We start from the raw sequence: 20814 nt of genomic DNA, 5'->3' as shown, positions 1-20814 counted from the left end.
CCTCGTGCAAGCGTGTGTGTGCAATGGTAGAGGCCTAGCTGGAAAGCTTAAAGCCTGCTGCCACTACAAGGGAGACAGATTGAAGAAAAGGTGAACTGGCCCCACCCCTTAGCTAGACCAACTGCAGCTAGAAGGTGGGTGGAGTCATAGATCTTTAAAAAGTGTAGACTCACGCACGCTGGCCAGCTTCCATTTTGACATGCATTGTTTGTTTTGGGCTTCTCAGAAGTACATAAAGGCAAGAAGTGGGGGGGGGGGAGTGCCAACCAGCAATGGTGCCCACCAGAGAGGTGCCGGGACTGCACTCTGGTACACTCCGACCGGGGGAAAAAGCACTAGGAAGTGCACATTTCTTAGGATGGCCATGCTTCAGTTCATGTATTATTGGGGGAAGTTAGTAGGTTCACTTTCAATATGAATTGAACTGAATTCCTCTCACATTTCTGCCCACCAGTGACAATCATCATGCTAGAAGCCATTTTGGCATAGAAGTGATATATAAATTAGTAAATAAGAATAATATATAGTAGTTATTTGGTGACACTGCCACAGTTGCCATGCTAACGGTCCCCTTCTCTTGCAGCAATGCTGCGATTGCTGTGCGTTGGGCCTACGAGTGAAAAGTGAAGGTCAAAGCTGCGAGTCTAATCCCAATCTTGGCTACCCTTGCAGCCATGTAATGCTTTCCTGCTGCGAAGGAGAAGACCACCTCATCCCTCCAGAGCTAAAGAGGCACCCTGAACCACTGCCAACAGTGACACCAGAGAAACGTAAGTGCTACAGGAAGCAGAGATGTGAGGCATCTTCTTCACACTCCGTAAAAACCATCAACCTGGAGGTAACTTGCATTCTCTAGGCAAACCATTTCCAAGAAATTTAGGTGACTCTCAACTGCAATAGCAATTACTTGCCTCTGCACAATGCTTGGTTCTGCTCCTGTCTCTTCTGTTTATTGCTTGTTCCAGTATTTGGGAGAAGTGCCATATTTTACCATGAGGCCAAGCAGGTTTTATAAGGGGTTGTTAAGGACAATGTATATATACCTGTTTTTCCAGCTTACAGAGATGGAGGTTATTAGCATAGAGTTTATGCTATCCACACATATTGAGGGACATGAAATCTCCTTGCTGCAGTAGTACATTTCTGGAATCAAAGTTTTCATAAACCATATCAATATATAGGTGCTATGGGACATAATTTTACTACTACAGAGGTATTTGGAATGTGTGCTTCAATAACATTATACTTTGTATTTCCTGGTATTTTCCCATCCCTTGAGTCTATGTTCATCAAAAGCATAACTGGGGATCTGTCTGTTGTCTGTCTGCCTCCCCCTGCTTTCTCGATCAGCAGCCTTTAATATTAAATAAACACAAAAAACCACATATTGGAACAAGATACATTCAGCTACCATTATGAAACAAGACACTATGAAATTTATCCCCAATATACTCAAATGTAAGAGAATCTGCACCAATCATGCAACCATACTTATGATATGGTATGGGAATTTCAGTTATCAAACTACATTGTTTGAGTGGGAAATGGCTATCAAAGATTAGCTAATATCAACAGACGTTTCTTACAATGCAATTACGACACACACATATATATATACATGAGAAATAATGTTACCAAGTGATAACCGTGTTGCCCAGAAGAAGGGGATAATCAGCCGTCTATGAATGTTGAAATAAGATAAAATAAATTGTTGCAAGAGTTGCCAAGGGAACCTTTAGACAAAAAACAAAATTCATATTCAAGGAATCTTACTTCCTGCAGCAGATGAAAGGACACAAAACAACCACTTGGACATAAATCTTAGCAATGAACTCAAATTGGGATTTATTTGAATTTCCTGGGAGGTAATGACTGAGAGGTGAGATGCTTCGCCCTTGGCAAATGTGGATTCTGGCTACATGCAGAAACTAAAATATGTTTCACAATAATACCATTTTATTAGATCATTTCAAGTTGTTAGTACTAACATACACAGTCCTGAACAAGCTTGCCCTAGTACCAGCCAAACAAAGTTTTGAGTTCTGTAGTGGGCGTGCTGGTGCTGGTAGTGGATCCCCTGGTGAATGTAACGCAAGGCCTTTTCAGTGGTGGCATCCTCTGTGGAACTTCCTGTTGTCTCCCTGCTATTTTCATTCAGGAATCACTTCCAGATCTATTTATTTTTGCAGGCCTTTATGATATAGTAAGAGAGACCCGTTTGCTATAACTGTATCACTGGTTGTTCTACACTTCGATTACTGGGGTTTTTTTTAGGTTGTGGTTTTAATTATGTTGTTTAAGCCTGTGTTTTTAGATGATGTAAGCCACCCTGGGCTCTGTATGAGAAAGGGGAGATTATAAGAAATAAAACTTAATAAGAAAATAATAATAATTAGATTTAAATCAGGTTTTAAAATCAGCTGTATCACATCCCTCCTGTTTTCTCATTGTAATTTTGCACAACTCATTTGAATCAACTTCTTGGGTGTGATTCATTCATCTCCAGCTACTTCTCATGTGTCCAGCAGTTCCGGTCCTTCAACTGATATATTTATTAATTTTTCACATGATCAGGTGGAAGGCTACTTCATTCGGAACACAAACAGAATTATTGTGGGGAGGGAACCTGAATTGCAGCTGTTGGATTTGGAACTCCTGCTTTGTTCATTCCAGAAAACAAGTATCAAGAGCGGAGAGAAATGGAGCTTCATGAACTAGTGAAGTGACAGTGCTCCATCTAACAACCTGGTGTCAGGGAAGGGGGTGTCCAGGGAATTCAGAGGTATCTGGAGAATACCCTGAATCCAAATAATCTCACAGCTCAAAAAAAGGCTTGGTAAAATGTAGGAATTCATATAAACACTAGTTTTCATAGTTGTTGTTTTTCCAATTCTCTCCTTGGCACAGATAAAGAGGAAAGATGGATGCTTCTAGGACACAGCCCATCCTCTGTGGACAATGATCCCATTGTGTGGATGCAGGGAGTGGGGTGAGGGGAGGATTTGCATCTCTGTGTACCACCCACATAGAATTGCATTATTCCTTTCTGCCCTTTTTTAGGGACTCTGTGATCCACAATCCCTCTTTGCTCCCTTCCTCTGCCTGCCTAAATGACAGGCACTCCACATTTGGAGTGCTACTTGGTTACAGTATAAAAGCTATTATAAAAGAAATTAGTCCATTGATCTGCCCAAACAATCATTTCGAGCAGATCCTCCTGGACTGTGTGCACGCACCCCCTTTCTTCTTCTCCGACTTCTGTTGAGAGTGCTCCCTGTAATTGCTAGTAATTGTAAGCAATTTCATTCTTGGCTGGAAGTAACAAGAGAGTTAGCTGAGAAACAGAAGCATTTGCACAAGGCAGCTGGTGGCATGGGACCTTCCAAATGCCCAGTGCCTGGGGGGCAGGGAGGGCAAGAGGAGATTTGCCTTATGAGTAGGTTGGACCTTGTTAAAACATGGGGTTGCTCAGCTGAAAGGTTTCATCATCCCAGGTGAAATTATGTCTGCTCCAGTCATTTGCAGATGCCATTTTTCCAGCTGTCACTATGGAGATTCTGCACCCGTTCCCTTTCCTGTTCTTTTTACCTTCAGGGTGTAAATTTGGTTACTTTATGGGTGTAACTGAATTATTTTGCTTTAATGTTTCATAAATTATGCTTTTGGAGATCATAAAGTAATTAATGCAGCACACTATTATTTTTGATGTTTAATTAGGTTTTACATAAAACAGAGCACAGTAATATATTACAGCAAAATCCATGTCAGGGAGTAATGCAGTAAAGAGAGAATAATATTTAATGAAGCCCTTTTTTTTTTAAGAGAAGGATGTTAGCAGATTGAAACTCACATAGATTCATAATAAAGCCTTTCTTAAGTGTGTAATGCAGTTTTATTGCAGTCACACCTATTAGGGAAAATAAGTCTTCAATTAAAGCACAGAGGAAGCAGATTAGCCTACACAGTGTTTCCCAAACTTGGGTCGCCAGTTATTTTGGGACTACAACTCCCACCATCCCTAGTTGCAGGACCAGTGGTCACAGATGATGGGAACTGTAGTCCAATACAGCTGGAGACCCAATTTCGGAAACACAGGTTTACAGAATGGGCATGGGGAACCTGTGGCCCTCCATATGGTGGAGAACTACAACTCTCATGATCCCTTACCATTGCCCATGTTGGCTGGGGATGATGGGAGTCTTCAGATGCCAGCAGGACACAGATAAAGATGAAGGTTGGCCTGACTTCTTGGTTCAGGGAGTTCCATATGTGGAGTGGTGCTCCATAGAAAGCCCTCTCACAAATTGCCACCAGAAGCTAATGGCATGCTTAAGAGGGCCACATCAACTGATCTTAAAGGACCAGCAGATTCACATGGAAAGAGGTCATTCTTTGGGAAACTTGGTCCTAAGCTATTTGGGGCTTCAAAGGATACAGCCAGCACCTTGAATTGCACATAGAAATGAACTAGCAGCCAGTCAGCTGATAAAATAAAGGGGTCACATGATCCCAACACATGGTCCCAATCAAGAGTCTAGCAGCAGTAATCGGCACCGATTGACGTTTTCAAAGGCAACCCCTTATAGAGCATAGGATAATAGTCCAGCAAAGATAATAGTTCAGCTGTTCGAGAGTGGAATGGACTCACTCGGGAGGTTGTGGACTGTCCTTCCTTGGAGGTTTTTAAGCAGAGGTTGGATGGCCATCTGCCATGGATGCTTTAGCTGAGATTCCTGCATTGCAGGGTCTTGGACTACCCTCAGGGTCCCTTCCGACTCTACAATTCTATGATTTTATGAGATTTAAATAATACATGTCAGATCATGGCCAGGACTGACCATACCAGGAATGTGCACAGCTGGTATATTGGTCTGAGTTGGGCAACAGGATACTTGATTATTTTCCGCAACTAATGACTTTTTGCCCTTTAACCGCCAGTCAGTCAATCTCAATTCCTCATCTCAGTGGCCATGGAGATTAAGTTAACTGGCCAGGAGTAAAAGCATCTGATTTGCATTTAACTGTGAAGTTTTTCATAGGACCTTTTAGAGGGTGGAAGGAATATTTGTATTTAAAATAATATTTCTTGCCAGTTGCTTTGCTTGACTCTCAGTGAGATGTTGTGCCTCTATGGTCACCACTGAGGGTTTATAGCTTCACCATAAGGTGATAAGGTGATCAAGATTTTAGAGGGTTGTACATAGCCTTTGAGACATCGATTATTGGGTCTTCTGCTATATTGTATACACATACAAAAAATAGATAAACAAGCTACTTGCTTCTTTTAATTTTCTGGAAAAAATACTGTCAAAGTTACAAAAATAGATTCTTTTATAACATCTTATAATTCCTTTGTGGGTGCCAATAACAAATGAATGGAGTCCATTGGAATGAAGTTGCCTGATGGCATCAATCCAATTCTTCCGTGAATTGCGGCTCTCCATTTCAGCAACCCCCAGAATTTTAATCACACATTCTTTGACCAAAGCAGATGCAGGTCTTTTTCAATGCTGAACTCAAAACTATCATAGCAGCAAATAACTTCCTAATGCTTAAGTCTGTGGAATATTTTCCACAACCATATGAAACAGTACATAGGGGCATCAACAGATATCTTAAAAATGATCCCAGAAGCTGGCAGTGGGAGATTATCAAGAATACGACCACTCACAGAGATGGAAAGAAGAAACAGTTCCAACCAAGGAAGATTGGCAACAAAAACTGATGGTGTGTGCAGAAAAGGTGAAACTTACCAGAAGATTAAGAGACCAAGAAGAGAGATGTTTTAATGTAGAACAGGGAAATTTTTTAGATTATATGAAGAATTTTTGTAAACACCTTAAATCATTAGCAGGACTGACATAAAAGTGCACAATGAGAATAACCTAAATAGAATATAAAGGATAACCAGTTAATAGATTTGAATTGGATATGTGGTGGTAAAAGATATAATATAAGTAATGGCGTAAAAACCTCCAAGGAAGGAGAGTCTACCATCTTTTGCGGGAATCTGTTCTATTGTCAATCAGCTCTTACCATCAGAAAGTTCTTCCTGGTGTTTAGTCAGAAACTCATTTCTTGTAACTTGAATCCATTGGTTGAGGTCCGCCGGACAAAACATGCTTGTTCCATCCTCCATGTGGCATGTTCCTCTGCACATGTTCCAGCTTATCTATAATATTCTTAAACTGTGGTGCCCAGAACTGGACACAGTATTCCAGGTGTGGTCTGAACAAGGAACTTTGTCAGCAACCTCACTGAAATCAAGATATACTATGTCCACAGTATTCCCCTGATCTACCAACTTTTCAACTTTATCAAAATAAGAAATGAGATTCATCTGGCATGACTTGTTTGTGGAAAAACCCGTGCTGGTTCTTAGTAATCACACCATCATTTTCCAAGTGCTCACAGACTGACTTTAATTATCTGTTCTGGAACCTTTCCTAGTATCAGAGTCAAGTTCACCAGCTGTTAGTTACTTGGGTATTCTTTTTTTCTCCTTGTTGAAGATGGGGACAACATTTGCCCACCTCTAGTCTACAGGGACCTCACCTGTTCTCCAGAAATTCTCAAAAAATTATAGACAAAGACTGTGAGTAGGAAGAGAAGAGAAGGAAGCATTTTTAAAATCTTTTTTGGGGTGGGTTATATTTATATGAATGATGGTGCAGGTGAATGCATAGCTGATATTTGGTAAGCCGATAGCATTTCCTGAGCAGATGACAATATTTTTTATTTGCTAATGTTCACACACTTACATGTGTTATGGAGCTATGTGCTTTTTCTGAAAGAGATGCTTCTTGTGCAGCTGCACAGCCTGACCCATCTTTTATTATAATACAACATTTTTGTCCATTGTACTCAGGCAGAGTCCACAGGAATAAAAGAAATCTCAAATCAGCTGAGACCTGCCTTAACTCTCCAGGTCAAAATGTAAATTGATACCTGCCTCTTTATTCTTGCTATTTCTCTGCTCAACTTCAAACCACTGGTAAGCCACAAAAAAGAAATGAATAGGAAAAAGGTAACAAAACACTGATTAGTCACTTACACTGGCAATGCTGAGCTTATCAGAAGCAAACACATTCCTCCCTCCTGGATTGTAGCTGCTTTGGGGAAATGCGAACAATTTCTGCCTAATATATCATTACCATTCAGAGGCTGATATTTATTTATTTATTATTAGCAACTTGTACAATGTCTGTTGTTACTGGGTCCCCCCCTTCCCCCCCCTTTATTAACATGTCCTTAGCTTCTTGTTTCCGTCTGTTTCCTTTAAAAGCCATTTTCAAAAACTTAGAAATATTAATGGATTTTCAAACATTGCACTGAAAACAAAACCATGAAGCTGTCTCACGCTTGAAAGAGCGACTGTGCTTCTTTGCTGGATGAGTGGCAAAGGAAAGGCTCACCAGTCACGTAGAAATGCATTAAAATATTTTTGGGAAATGCAGTAAAATGATAGGGAACGTCGAAGTCTTCTCACTAGTGTTCAACAGCTAATGGGGCAGTCCTAATCTCAGTGCCACCACCAGTGGAAACTTGGTAAGAAATGAGAACATCATGGCATCTGTAGCCCTGGTACCCAAGTGGTGGAAGGTGGGGTGCAAGGATAATCAGGCCTGATGCTGACATGAAAAGGCAGTGAGACTGATGTGAACTGGTTCAGCTCCGCCCTGTTTCAGGGCTTTGTGTTGGCTCCCATCTGCATGGAACCTGCCAGTGGAACTCCCCACCACCACCCCATCTGCACATGTGGTGGGCCAAAGGGGGAGTGCAGTGCCAATAGAATAGCACTTGCCTTGCTCCAATGGTAACGGCTGGTGGGAGGCCAGTTCAGCCAGCATTGGGGAGGTTTGGATTGCAGTGTAAAGTTGAAGATTATAGCTTGGCTCCTCAGTTGTGTGCAATGGCACTCCATGAAATGGATGCTTCTACTGGTGGAAGTGGGGATGCAGTTTTCTCCAATCCCTCCTCCTCCTTAACCCCCTGTCCCTGAAAGCCTTCTCCAGGAGTTGAAGGGCCATCTGGAATAGCAAGGGAGGCATTGCTGGGGGTTTTAGGGAGGAAGCCGAGTTGGCAAGTTCCACCTATGAGAACATCCAGTTTGTGGAGCAGGAACCTCTGCTGGATCCAGCTCACTTCCATGAATGGGAGGAGCCCTTCCATTTATGGCAGTGGTTCTCAAAGGCTGTGGCAGGAGAGGACGGCAAGTGTTGTAGGCAGATTAAAGGACACCCAACATTACATTTTGGGAATGGTTCATGTTCCTGTGGTGCTGCATTGTTTTATACTTTCTGGGTGTCCCATGATCATATTATGAAGTAGTTTTGTTCTCTGTTATGAATCCACTGATTTATAGAATGGCAGGTGTGAGTCCAGCTCTGTTGTTGTTGTTGTTGTTTTATTTCTTGTGTACAAAGGAACATCAGCGTACATGGCACTTCCCCTGAATGATGCAAGAAAGGCAATTCCCTGCCTGGGGAACTAATCTAAATTTAGACAAAGGAGAGAAGGGAAAGAAGAGGGGGAGAGGAACAATGAGATAAGACGCTGTGCACTTCAGGAGAAGTGGTGCAAAGGAGATATTCACCCACCCTGTGCTTCTGATTAAAATGTGAATGGAGTGACTTGTGTTTTGATAGCAGCATCCCAAGAGGAGAACTTTCCAAACTGTACCCTGTCCTCTTTCTGGGCAAAGTAATCACTTCCCCAAAGCACCCATTTTTGAAGGTTACCTGCACAGGTGACCAGCCTCATGTTGCCCCAGGTCCTCTCCCCTTTTGTTGGGCCTCCCCCATCCACTCATCGGCCAGCTCAAATATAGGGATGGTGGTTTTTACGAGTTTTTATTGGAGCATCTTGAAGATTTATTTATATGCCAAGCATAACAGTTGAACTTTGTACCTTGCTCAAAGGTGGTAGGCGAGCTGGGTGTCAAGTTAGTTTTATTTTATCTTGTACTCTGCTTATCTCTCCCTTAAACTTCTCTCTCTCTCTCTCTCTCTCTCTCTCTCTCTCTCTCTCTCTCACACACACACACACACAGAGAGACAGTGCTTTTTTCTAAAAAAAAATGTTTAGGGGTACTCTCATTTTGACTCTAGAAAATCACCATTATATAGTTCAAATCGGGGTAAATAAATACAGTAAATGGATAAAAGTACAAAGATTCACAAAATGTTTAGGGGTATGCGTACCACAGTGTACCCCACAGAAAAAGCACTGTATAGATATAGATATATAAACTTTAGTCATGAATCTAAAAGAATGACTTTTGGACACCAGTAGAATGATCGTGATTCTTTTTTGGTCATCCGTTTTCACTTGGCGTTTCCTATTTAATGGTCAAAGAACCAGGTCAGAATTTAATCAGCTCTGGCTACATCCATCATGCTCCAGGATTATTCTCTTAGATCATAGTCACTAACAATACAGAAGCATAAGGAAAAAGCACCCCCTCTCCCCCTCCTTCCCCAGTGCTACTAGTAGTACTAGAAGCTGACGATCTCTGTGGAATAAACATATGTTAATCACAGGCATCTGACGAAGGGGACCGTATTTCATCCAAGCTCATGCCAAAATTGATTGGTTAGTTTTTAAGGTGCCACAAGGTTCTTTGTTGTTTTTGCTGCAAGTGACCAACATGGCTAACCCTCTGGAAATGGTTGCATTTTGCATCATCATCTGTTATGCATTATAAAGTCCATTTCTTGATAAATGGCACAGTACAACGGAATCTGTCTCTAGACAACTGAAGTTTACACCAGCCACTGCCTATTCTGCATGACCTCCGGCAAATAGGTTTCCCTTTATTTCCTCTGTTTGCCCTCCACATTTGCTGACCAAATGAGCTGTGCACTAAGAGCTAAAGCAATTCTTTTTAATCAATGGCCATTTTAAAGTTCAATTCTCCCTCTCTCAGAGCTCTCCCTCCTCCCAGGTTTGTGATCAATTGCATTTAACCTTTAGGCTTCCTCTCTGCCCAGCCTCCTCCCCTCCTCCTCGTGGCAGGGAAAGCAGAACGGAGGAGGGCTAAGTTGTCCAATATGCTAATGTGGATGTATGCTTAGAGCTTGCCCAGAGGCAAGGCTCTAGATAGAACTTGAAACAAGATGTTCACCATTAAAAACAGATCCCCTCTCCTGGGTTTTAATATGTTCCTCATCTTCATTCTGTGGACTTTGAATGCATGCACTGTGAATGAGGGAAATCCTCTGGATTTGCCTCGTTCAGGGCACATGTCCTCCTTCAGCCTTTGTAAGCCACCATCTGCTGCTTCTGTATGCTCTTGTCATCTTGAAGATGGTACTATGCATTCACAAAATCTCTGAAGCTCAGGAAATGTATTACTTTTATTTCCATCCATACCCCACTCTTCTTAGTGTCGTTTCATCTCTTTGCATTCTTCTGCAGTGTTACACATTTAAATATGGCTTCCCAGAGGCCTGCACCCTTCTGTCCTCTACGGTCAGGTGTGGAGAGTCCTCCCGTCCCTTCAGTAACTTCACAGATAAGAATTAATGAGTGGTTGATAGATTTATAGGCTTTTTATTACAGCATCATGTTGCAAGCACAAATACACAGCTCTCCGCAAGGAGGGCAGTTGGCTACTCTAAACCTTCCTTCTGACTTCCGCAGCACATTGGGCACCAGTGGGAAGTTCCTTCCTCCCTATGAGTCCGTGGTGAGGGGGGGGTCCCCCACACTCTCAAGCAGCGTCTCAACTAGCTGCCCCCTCCCTTCTGGTTCTCTTGTCATTATCTCAAAACTGGGTACCTCCTCCCTAAGCTTCTCTCTCTCTCTCTCTGCTTCTGAACATGCTGTGGACAAGGAGGGGACGACTCTTCCCCCTTCAGCTCTCCATCTGAAAGAAGCAGTTCTGCCATAGAATGCATTCCCCAGTCCTTGTCTTCAGACCATTCCCTGACATCTGCAGGGCTAACTAGAAGGCTCTGTGTGATCAAAGTGTAGGAAGCCTATTATGATGTGTCTACAGGGCTCTTGTCAGGAGAAATGCTCCCCTTTCTGCCACCATGGCACTTAGTGACAGGAAACCTGGTGAAGAGGTATGCGTCCCCCAAAGTCTACCTGTCAGTTGAATTACTGCTACCATCGTCATTCAGAGATAAGTCAAGAAATGGGAGTAAGGCTATTCCTGCTCTCCCAGTTACAGCCTGTCAGACTAATGGGTTTTTCACTAATATATAGCAGTGCTCAAAGTCATGTAATCTGCATATATAAATCTCCTTGTCTTTACTAATGGCTTGCGCATGTTGACAGTTTCAGAGTTTGAGGATCACCATGAAGCCTTGTCAATCAGTAATGAAGCTGAATTGTCAAACAGTTTACCTGGAGATGACCTGGATGAGTGTCTTGCCTATCCTGGAGAGCTCTGCCAACACCTTTGCATCAACACAGTGGGATCCTACAAGTGCTCATGTTTCCCAAGATTTACTCTGCAGGATGATGGACTCAGCTGCAATCCAGGTGAGAAGAAGAAACACTGGGAAAATGTGTAGTGGGTCCGACTACAATAGGTTTGCTCTTATATTTAGCTCTCATAATTTGTCAGCTGGGATGCGGGTGGTGCTGTGGTCTAAACCACTGAGCCTCTTGGGCTTGCCGGTCAGAAGGTCGGCAGTTTGAATCCCCACGATGGGGTGATACCTGTTGCTCGGTCCCAGCTCCTGCCAACCTAGCAGTTCGAAAGCATGCCAAAAAAGTGCAAGTAGATAAATAGGTACCACTCCGGCAGGAAGGTAAATGGTGTTTCTGTGTGCTGCTCTGGTTTCGATGTTCCATTGTGTCAGAAGCGGCTTAGTCATGCTGGCCACATGACTCGGAAAATCTGTCTGTGGACAAACACTGGCTTCCTCGGCCTGTAAAGTGAGATGAGTGCCGCAACCCCAGAGTTGTCTGCGACTAGATTTAATTGCCAGGGGTCCTTTACCTTTACCTTTTAATTTGCCAGCACACATGTACATATGCATCAGCTGTTACTGTAATCATCATCATCATCATTTTTAATTTATATACCGTCTTTCTATCTCTCAATACTCAAGGTGGTTTGCAAGCTGAAGAAACAAAAAATGTACATCTTATAACAATCTAATGCAATACAAAAATGTGATAATAAAACATAACTTTAAAATAAGCAACCTACATCAAAAAAGTAACATTCATTAGAATAGTATAAAATAATAATATCAGCATATAAAAGTTAAACAGAAATTCACCCTTAACAGTTACGATAAATAATTTCTAAACTATAATCAATAAAACAATGGCTAGCCACAGTACATAAAATAATACAATAGAAATTGAGAAGCAGAGACTAGAGGTTGGAGCAAGGCAGGTGGAAGAAAGCCTTGTCTGATGAAGTCTCTCCCCTCACAGTTCTTCCTCCAGGCACAGCTTCCTTATGAGGAGTCCAGGGCCAGGGGGTGGGATAAGGCAGGTGGAAGGAGGCCTACTGTAATCACTTGATGATCTTCAACCAAATGTATGAAATGCGTCCATTGAAGAATCTTGTGTGTGAGGTACTATGAAACCTTTATCTGTGCAGGCTGATATGTGATGGCTCTTTCACATGTGCCAGTCATCACATGAAAGGTGTGGGGGGATGCCCTGCACATCCAGTGTCTTTCAACCCCAACAGAAAAGGTACTCATCCAGCACAGCAAACAGCTCTTGGGCTGGCTGAAGAGAGTATGGTTTCCCTGGGTATGGTGGCACATGAGAATCACTCGAGAGGAGGGATCGTTGGCAAATGACTAAGGTCTCATGAGACATCAAATATGCATTGGGAGGTATATTTGGCCTTATCGGAGGCTTCTTCATTGGGGGTGTGAATTTGGCAATGGTGGTGGCTTGTTTACCTGCAGTAGTATGCATGGAGGTGCTCCAGGCTCCAGAGGGTTTAATTCCTCAGCAAGCATGACTCCAGGGGCTTCTGTGGGAATGGGAGGCCAATAAGATTTCCTCATCCAGGGTTCCAAAATACTTGGTGCCACACCAGTCCTTGATTACAACTCAGGTTGATTCGAAAATCTTTTCGCTTGTACTGCTTCCAGCCTTACATTTTCTTTTTCAAAAGTTATTCCAGTCATTTATTTTCTTCCTGCCAAAAAACCCTTATGTTTTCCTCTCCACCCTCCCTTTCTCTTTCTTATTTTCCCTTTGGAAAACTCCAACAGAATCACTATAAAAAAGTTGTGATTTTTCTTAGAAAAATTTCATGTTTCATTAGCTTTTCAGGAGGATAACCAGCAGGATTTAGGTGCAGTTGCTCCAGCAGTGATGCTGCATTCATAAAAACATGTGTTGCAGCATTGTGGTTTGGATTTTTTGCTTACTCTGTCCACTGTTGGGAAACAATTTTTTCATTCAAATGTTTGCGGTGTGTAATTTCCTCACCCATCACCAAAAATAAGAATGGGGTTGGGCAGAGATGTACAATTAACTTTCAATTTGTTTAATTTGTATAGACAGTCCTAATTAGGAAACCATGACTATACGAACCTCTCTCCCTCCTTGTGGGATGTGGGCATTCTCTTTGGCTAGAACTGAGTCATGTAATCCTGCCTTTTCATTGTGCTTCATCCTCACTAGAGCTTTGGGACTTCTTAACTACTTGGCAAACTTGATTGAAAATCCTCTTATAGTAACGACAGCCCCACATTTTCACAATCAGACATATAGATCATATCCATGGATGGAAGTAAGTCACAGCTTTAAATCTATAGCAGGGAGCAGAGTCGTATTCTGTATGAAGCCAGACACACACTTAAAGTGAAACAGTTTACATTTCTATGTCAAATAGAAGTAACTAAACCAAAATATGAAACTCATCCAACCCCTGCCCCACAACCACCTCTTGTTATCTTTTAAGCAGATGCTGTTCTTACTGTTTTGCAAACAAAACTAAATTGCAGCAAGAGATCCAATGTATCAAATACAGTTTTCATACTTGTAAGCTGCCCTCTAAATATCAAATAGGACAACTTGATTTATACAAAATCATATCAATTACTCTTGTGGACTTACAGAAAGGTAGCCGTGTTGGACTTGTGGACTTACACTGTAATTCCTTCTCTTAGTGATGACTAGCTATTCATATTCATCTGTGTCTAATAAATGTGTATGCTTTCAAATAGAAGAAAAATACACTTTTGAGATACTAAAACATGGGTAGCATCCACCCAAAGTTAAGAACCTTGATTAATGGTTGTAAATGGAAGAGGTTTAAACACTTCCTGGATAACCCCAAATAACTCAATGGGACTTTCCAGTGCTCCCCTTCGAATGGACCGTACCCATCATTTGATCAGAAAACAAATTTGTCAGCATCCATAATGACAAATATCTTCAAAATATCATTACACGGTCACAAGTGTATCCTTACATTTTATCTTTGTATCCTTACAAAGAAATGTTTATCCCTCCCTTCTCAAATATGACTGTAGTTGTCTTTAGCCAATTTTCAATGAGCAGGCGAGGAATGGCTGAAGCTTCACCCACTGGTGTGGATTGCAAGCAATGGAACAACCATGAATATGATTACTGAAAAAGCAGGAGTGTGTGGGACCAAACAAAGCAAAATTGGACCTAAACAATCTGTTTATGATATCAGCTCTCTGTCTGGAAGCATTCTGTGTTTCCTTAGAAGCCACAAATAATAGTTTAGTTACTGTTCATGTCCCTGTGGCTACTGAGATATATGAAGCAAATTAAAGTTGATTTCCTCCATTTTTATATAATATAAATGTATAGATTTTGAAGAAGATGGACCAAATACTGCCTTACAGGACAAAGCCACTATTGCTCCAGAAGCCTTGACTATCCAGCCCGCAACCATCAACGAAGAGGAAGAGAAGTGTAAAGGTATGTCTAAATAGGCAAGGTGGAGACATGAGATGTTTTTTACAAGTCTGCAATACATTCAAAAGCTTCTTCGTCTGTTTTGATTTCAACACACGTCCACACATTGCTTGCCTCCAGTATTAGCCTGAAGAGAGCGAGAGACGGGCAGAATCTCAGAAGGTAACGTGCTGAGGTAATTCGAGGTTAGCTTCTGAATTCAAGGTTATTTCATGCTATCTATTTAGGGCTGTTGAGGCAACACAGCTGTACATGGTAATTTCAAATGCACAGATGAGAATGAATGACACAGGTGTGTTTGCCTATAAAAGAAGGCTTGTACATAGTGATTAAGGTTACGAGAATAGATTGTTTGTTTCCACATTTTACATCCTGGTGCAATGACAGGGGTTATAATTAGAGGAAGGAATTCTTGGGACTTGGAAGAAATTTTGCTTTGCACAGGAATTTCATGCATTTTTCAAACACTGTGTTTCCTAGATAATGGTCCCTGCAAGCACATATGTAATACTTTGGAAGGGGCAGTTGTGTGCTCTTGCTCACCTGGATATGCTCTGATGTCAGACGGGGTTTCGTGTGAAGGTACGTGAATGCTGAAATTCTATCTACTCCGTTTCATACATGGAAATGTATCAGGGAAGCTTCCTAGCAGCTTGTTTGCAAGAGTGGTTAGCTAACTGGTGCAGGCCATGACACAAGAGGTGTTGGGCAGCCCAGTTACTCAGTTCATTGATGTTGTTGGAGGCAAGTCGCAAACATGGATGGCCTGTTTTATACATCATGCTAAATAGCTGTCACCCTGTTGGGTGAAGGGTTGTGGATGATCTTGAACAGCATTTGCTGTCTCAAAAACAGGGAGAATGTGTCTAGGGTCACATTCCCTTGTGGGGTTTCTGTTGAGAGCCACGTGTCAACAGGGCTGACGCTTCTCATGACTGGGCTGAAGGCCAAACGTTAGTACAACATGTGTGTGTGTATTCCCCCCTCCCCAGTTTTCTCTTTCTGTGCCATCTTTTCCCCACCTGTTCTCCCCTCTGTGAAATTAGGGTGAACCCCATATGTGGCTGTGAGGCCACAGGTTTTGCAGCCCTGTTTTAAAATCTGATGTATAAAACTGCCATTCATTATTTTCAGTGCCCTATGAAGCCCGCACTCCCACTGATGTTGTCATGCACCTAAGTTAATTTTCTGTCTTAGAGATACATATCGCTGGGTGGAAAATTAATTAATTTAAGTGCCAATTAAGAGTCAAACACCTCCTTCATTGCCTTCCTCATGATCAGACCAAAGCTCTCATTTTTTGCCCATGACCTAAGTGCTGGTGTATGACCCACAGTGTGAAAACTGCATTGAAAGCCTCCTGTGGTTGCTTCTTTTACGCAAGAAGGTCTTGCTTAAGCAAGAGCATACCACAGGAATTGGGGCATTTCCTTCATGCCACCGCAAACTAAAAGAGAGCGAGCGATTTGATAGTATGGAGAAAACGTTCTGTTTCTCATAGCAAACTGAATAGGAAACCACTCTGGCTGAGGGCCAATGAAAGTCACTTAAAGACTGTCATATGTGCTACTCTTGGGCAAATGACTTTGCCATTCAGTTCAATATGTCAAAGATAGTATTGTGCAAAGCGACCTCACATGTGTATTGTGTGACTAGTCTGATAGAACTAATAGCAGAAGCAAATATGTTTCTGTTGGGAAGGACCTTCCTCACCCTGATGACTTCAGTGTTTCACCATCTGCCTCTTTGGCATGTAAGAGGTAAGAGAAAGCACCACTAAATCCAAGGAAGCTGAAGGAGAGGTTTGCAGAAGCAATCCATAGAGATTGAAGTCAACCGTGCAAAAGGGCCCAGCTGAAGATCCAGAGACCTTCAATTCTTGAACGAGTTCAACAATTTGAAAATTTAGCACAAGGAAATTATAGCACCATAACTCAGGCACATTGTTAATTAGATAGTTTCAGTGTGGAACAAATGTTATTTCATTCCCCGGAGTAATTCTAATACAATTTTGTTTTTCCCCTCCCTTTTGACTGCAATGTGTTGATAAAGACCTGGATGAGTGCCTTACAGGTATTCACAGTTGCTCCAGAAGACAATTATGTGTGAACACATGGGGATCATTCTACTGTGTCAACCACAGTGTTATCTGTGCAGAGGGCTTTGTACTCAACATGCATAGAAAATGTGTTGGTAAGAGGATATGATAGGTGGCACCATAATTCTTCATGCTACGCAATGTGCTCAGCTTCATATCTTGGGTGCTATAATCCTCCCTTCCCTCTCTGTATTTAAGTCCATGAAAAGGCATGCCCTGTTATCTGGGTTGTGTTTAACATTGTCCATTTTCTGTTGCGTGGCTTTTGCCCAAGCAAAATCTCTATATAGTCCTAAACATCCATAGCTGTGACGGCCCCATTCTGGTAGAGGAGAGGCAACCATTTCAATCACATACCTTTGTTTGAACATCATAACATCTGTGGCTTTTGTCTTGTTATATCAGTTTCATGTATTTGTCTCATGACCACAGTGAAAGACGGTGCAACCAGAAAGACTGTGGGGAGAGAAGAAGGAACTGGGAGGAACTGAAATGGTTATATTTTACCCATCCCTAATAGGAAGCCATGGAGCTGCATGGTCCATGGTGGGCCAGTGAGCCAGTGGGCTGTGTTGCTGTCCTTTATGCCACTTTGATAGCATCCTGAAAATTCCTGTTACCCTCAGCTGGTTCCACTCCAAGCCTACATTTGAACACAGTTGAAACCAGAGCTTTTTTTACAGCCGGAACTCGCCGGAACTCAGTTCTGGCACCTCTAAGGTGGGCGCCATTACCATTATAATACCACTATAATAGGCGTTCATGGTGAGTTCTAGCACCTCTTTTTTATATAGAAAAATAGCACTGGTTGTAACTGATGCCAATATTCCTTATTAGTGTGAGATGTAATGCATACAATTTTAACACATACCAAAAGGTGGCTGTTCTTTCACAACGAGACAGGCCCCTCCTAGTTAAGTTTTGTCTGAGCTATACTGCAGCACAAATGGTTCTAGATAAATGTTGTTTCTGACACACATTCCATATGCACGTGTTTCCTGTCTTTGCATTTAACTTTGGGTACATGGAGTACTCATTTGGCATTATTAACATTTTCTTGACTTTTTAAGGAGGCAGGGAAAACCACAGATATATGATGGTTTCTAATTTATTGAGTTGCTGTCCCTTGAAAGAACCATAAAGAATCCTTGGCCAGCTCAACTGCTTTCGTGCTCCGTCTTGAACTATTTTGGGGGGAAATGTAAACGATTTTGAACTTCATGCCTGCAAATTATACATTTCTAATGTCTGAAGTTGTTAATAACATCAGTATGTGTAAACTTACCAGTAAGGGAGCCATCTTCTCTGGTTCCAAAATGGATCATTTAAGAAGAATATTGTCTCTTGAATTTCCTGTAGTTAAATAATGAAAGATTGAAATTCCAGCTGCATTCCTAAGTGGGTTTCCAGAATTCCTGATAGTCAGACATGCTGTAAAAGTCACTGTCTATTAATGCAGCATAGAGATACCTCTTCTGTGTTGTTCCATGAATAAGAACTGCATTTTTCTCTCTCTTAAAAGTTTCATGTTTACCACAAAAAAAGGATTCACTGCCCTAGTTCACACAACACAGTAAGCTCCTCTCTAGCATTTTTTATTCCCACTCCTTGGTCGCAACTTGTGGTGAGGAGTGAGCATAAGTTTGGACAACACACTAAGCCAAACTTTGATTTAGCTCAGTGTGCAGTTGGAATATAGAGGATGGGAAGAGCAAAGCAGCTGTGAGCCTGCCTCCGAGGTCCTGCACAATCCTGGAAAGCCATACATCCCAGCTGCACTATACATATACGACAGTAGAAGACCACTTTAAACAGTCCTGGGCTTTACCCAAAGTATCCTGGGAACTGTAGTTTGTTAAAGGTGCTGAGAGTTGTTAGGAGACCCCTATTTCCCTAACAGAGCGACAATTCTCAGAGTAGTTTAATAGTCAGTTCTTCTACAAACATTGGGAACTTTAGCTCTGCATGTTTATCCCAAGGAAAACCTGGTGACCCAGTTTGGATGTCTAGGCAGCAATCTTTAGGTAGCACCCTTCAAACACCCCCCCCCCCGGGTATATGGCCACAACAGCATCTATTTACGCTAACGAGGAACAGCAACAAGAGACCGGTAGCAAACAAAACCCAAATTCCTCCCAAGGTCTAGATGTGTTAATGAAAATCATTTGGCTGTACTTATGGTTAATTTGAAGATGCAGCCAGTAAGGTGGTGTTCCTTTTGTGTTACAGCAAGATGCAAAAATGTAATAGGTTGCAACATAAACTGTCCACCAGTTTATGTTCTTACAAATTCTTTCAACCAACAGGTGGCAGCAAAAAGGATGCTGTAGATCCTTTTGGTCTCTGCCACTTTAGCCAAGAGGAAGTGTAAGCAAGATCCCAGCTACAAGTGTGGCTCACAAACCTCTCATCCTAGTAGTGTTTTCAGGCAGGAATAACTTACAGTATTGGTGACTTCTGCCAAAGGGGATCGCAGGAAGGGATCTTTACTTCAAAGGTTAGCAAACCTCTGTGTTTAGCATTCAGCTCAGCAATGTTTCAACTTACAGACTTAGTTGTGACTGAGCCTGTTTTTCTATACAGGTCTACACTTCCCTGTTATACTCCTTAACTGCTCATTGGTTTCATTAACCAACCTTGAGTTTTAGTGTCATGGGAGTTTTTTTGTGGGATGGCAGATTCCCTGTGTTCCTGGATGGGAATGCTGAGCACAGTCATGAACACCTGAGGAATATCAGGACCTCCCCAAACTACCCTTTGTTTACTGGTGGTAGTCAGCTCTGTGCTCTGTAGAGCCTCAAATGACTGAGAAGCTGGCAGGAACAGCAGAGGCTGAGGCATCCCATCACAAGTGTGCAGAAGTGACTCATTGAGTGGGGCAGAGCAACCGTGCTAGCTTCCTGGCAGGTGGGTCACTATTACTTGCCAGGAGGGAGAGAGGCAAGGTGGTGGGGAGGTTGGCATGGTGCTAGTGTTGCCATTCCATTGCTCCTGCTTACGAGTTTGAACAGCACTGACCTTCCTGTGGTCTCACCCCTTTCCCTTTCTCTCTGGGTAAGCAACAGTGGCCTGCCTGCCAGGAAACTAGCATAGTGGCTTCACCTCCATGTGCCAAGCTGCTTCTGCAAGTTTGCGTACATGGATACTTGCCAAGAAATGACTGCAGACAGTCAATTTGTGATGGATAGACTGGCTAGGAGTCCACCCTTGAAGGATGGCCATTAGAATAAAAGCAAGCAGTTTACAGTGGGAGTCTTGCAAGCTCTCAGAAAGTCTTTGACTCATGTCATTGCAGCAACTTTTTCTAAAGCTACCCAAATATTCACGGAAGGCAATAATGAAATGTAGCAGATATTAGAAAAGTAATTCATCTAAAAAGCACGAAAGATTCCATTAAAATCCCCACTCAGGTTTCAGTATATTAATGCAACCATATGCTGTACATATTTAGAAAGCTGACTCTGAACTGAACATGAGAGGACTTGTTAACGTTGTTGCTTGTTGTAAAAAAACAAACAAAAGGCAGGATCAGCTGAACATTTCCGTGATAACTGGGAGGATACTTCAAGGAGATTTTTAGACCACGTATTTTAGGAGTGTTGAAGATATGCTATGCAGAAGATATATTCAGAAGCACTCCCCATTGAGTTTCTTTGGGCTCACTCCCAAGTAAGTATCTTGAGGATTACAGCCTTTGTATTCTGAGATATGCTAACTTGGAAGTAAGTCTCATTGAGTAAACTTCAGTAGAATTGGGCCACAAGTAAACTTTTCTGTGAATGTTTCCTTAGACTCAGTGAGTTATTTAATTTTTGTTGGCATTCATCAAA

At 42.1% G+C, this 20814-nt stretch overlaps 1 protein-coding gene across 1 annotated transcript in view; it reads left to right on the top strand.

Moving 5' to 3' along the window:
* The window catches only part of FBLN2 (fibulin 2), a 104344-nt gene that overhangs the window by 61414 nt on the left and 22116 nt on the right, over positions 1–20814 (top strand). Inside the window, 5 exon segments of the mRNA XM_083602905.1 lie at positions 584–770; positions 11287–11493; positions 14779–14889; positions 15367–15468; positions 16939–17079. Coding sequence (XP_083459031.1) covers positions 584–770; positions 11287–11493; positions 14779–14889; positions 15367–15468; positions 16939–17079 — 748 coding nt within the window.

The sequence above is a fragment of the Podarcis filfolensis genome (assembly GCF_964270895.1).
Source record: "Podarcis filfolensis genome assembly, chromosome: 2".
Lineage (NCBI taxonomy): Eukaryota > Metazoa > Chordata > Lepidosauria > Squamata > Lacertidae > Podarcis > Podarcis filfolensis.
The sequence above is the reverse complement of the archived record's forward strand: the minus strand, read 5'-3'. Positions and strand labels throughout refer to the sequence as shown.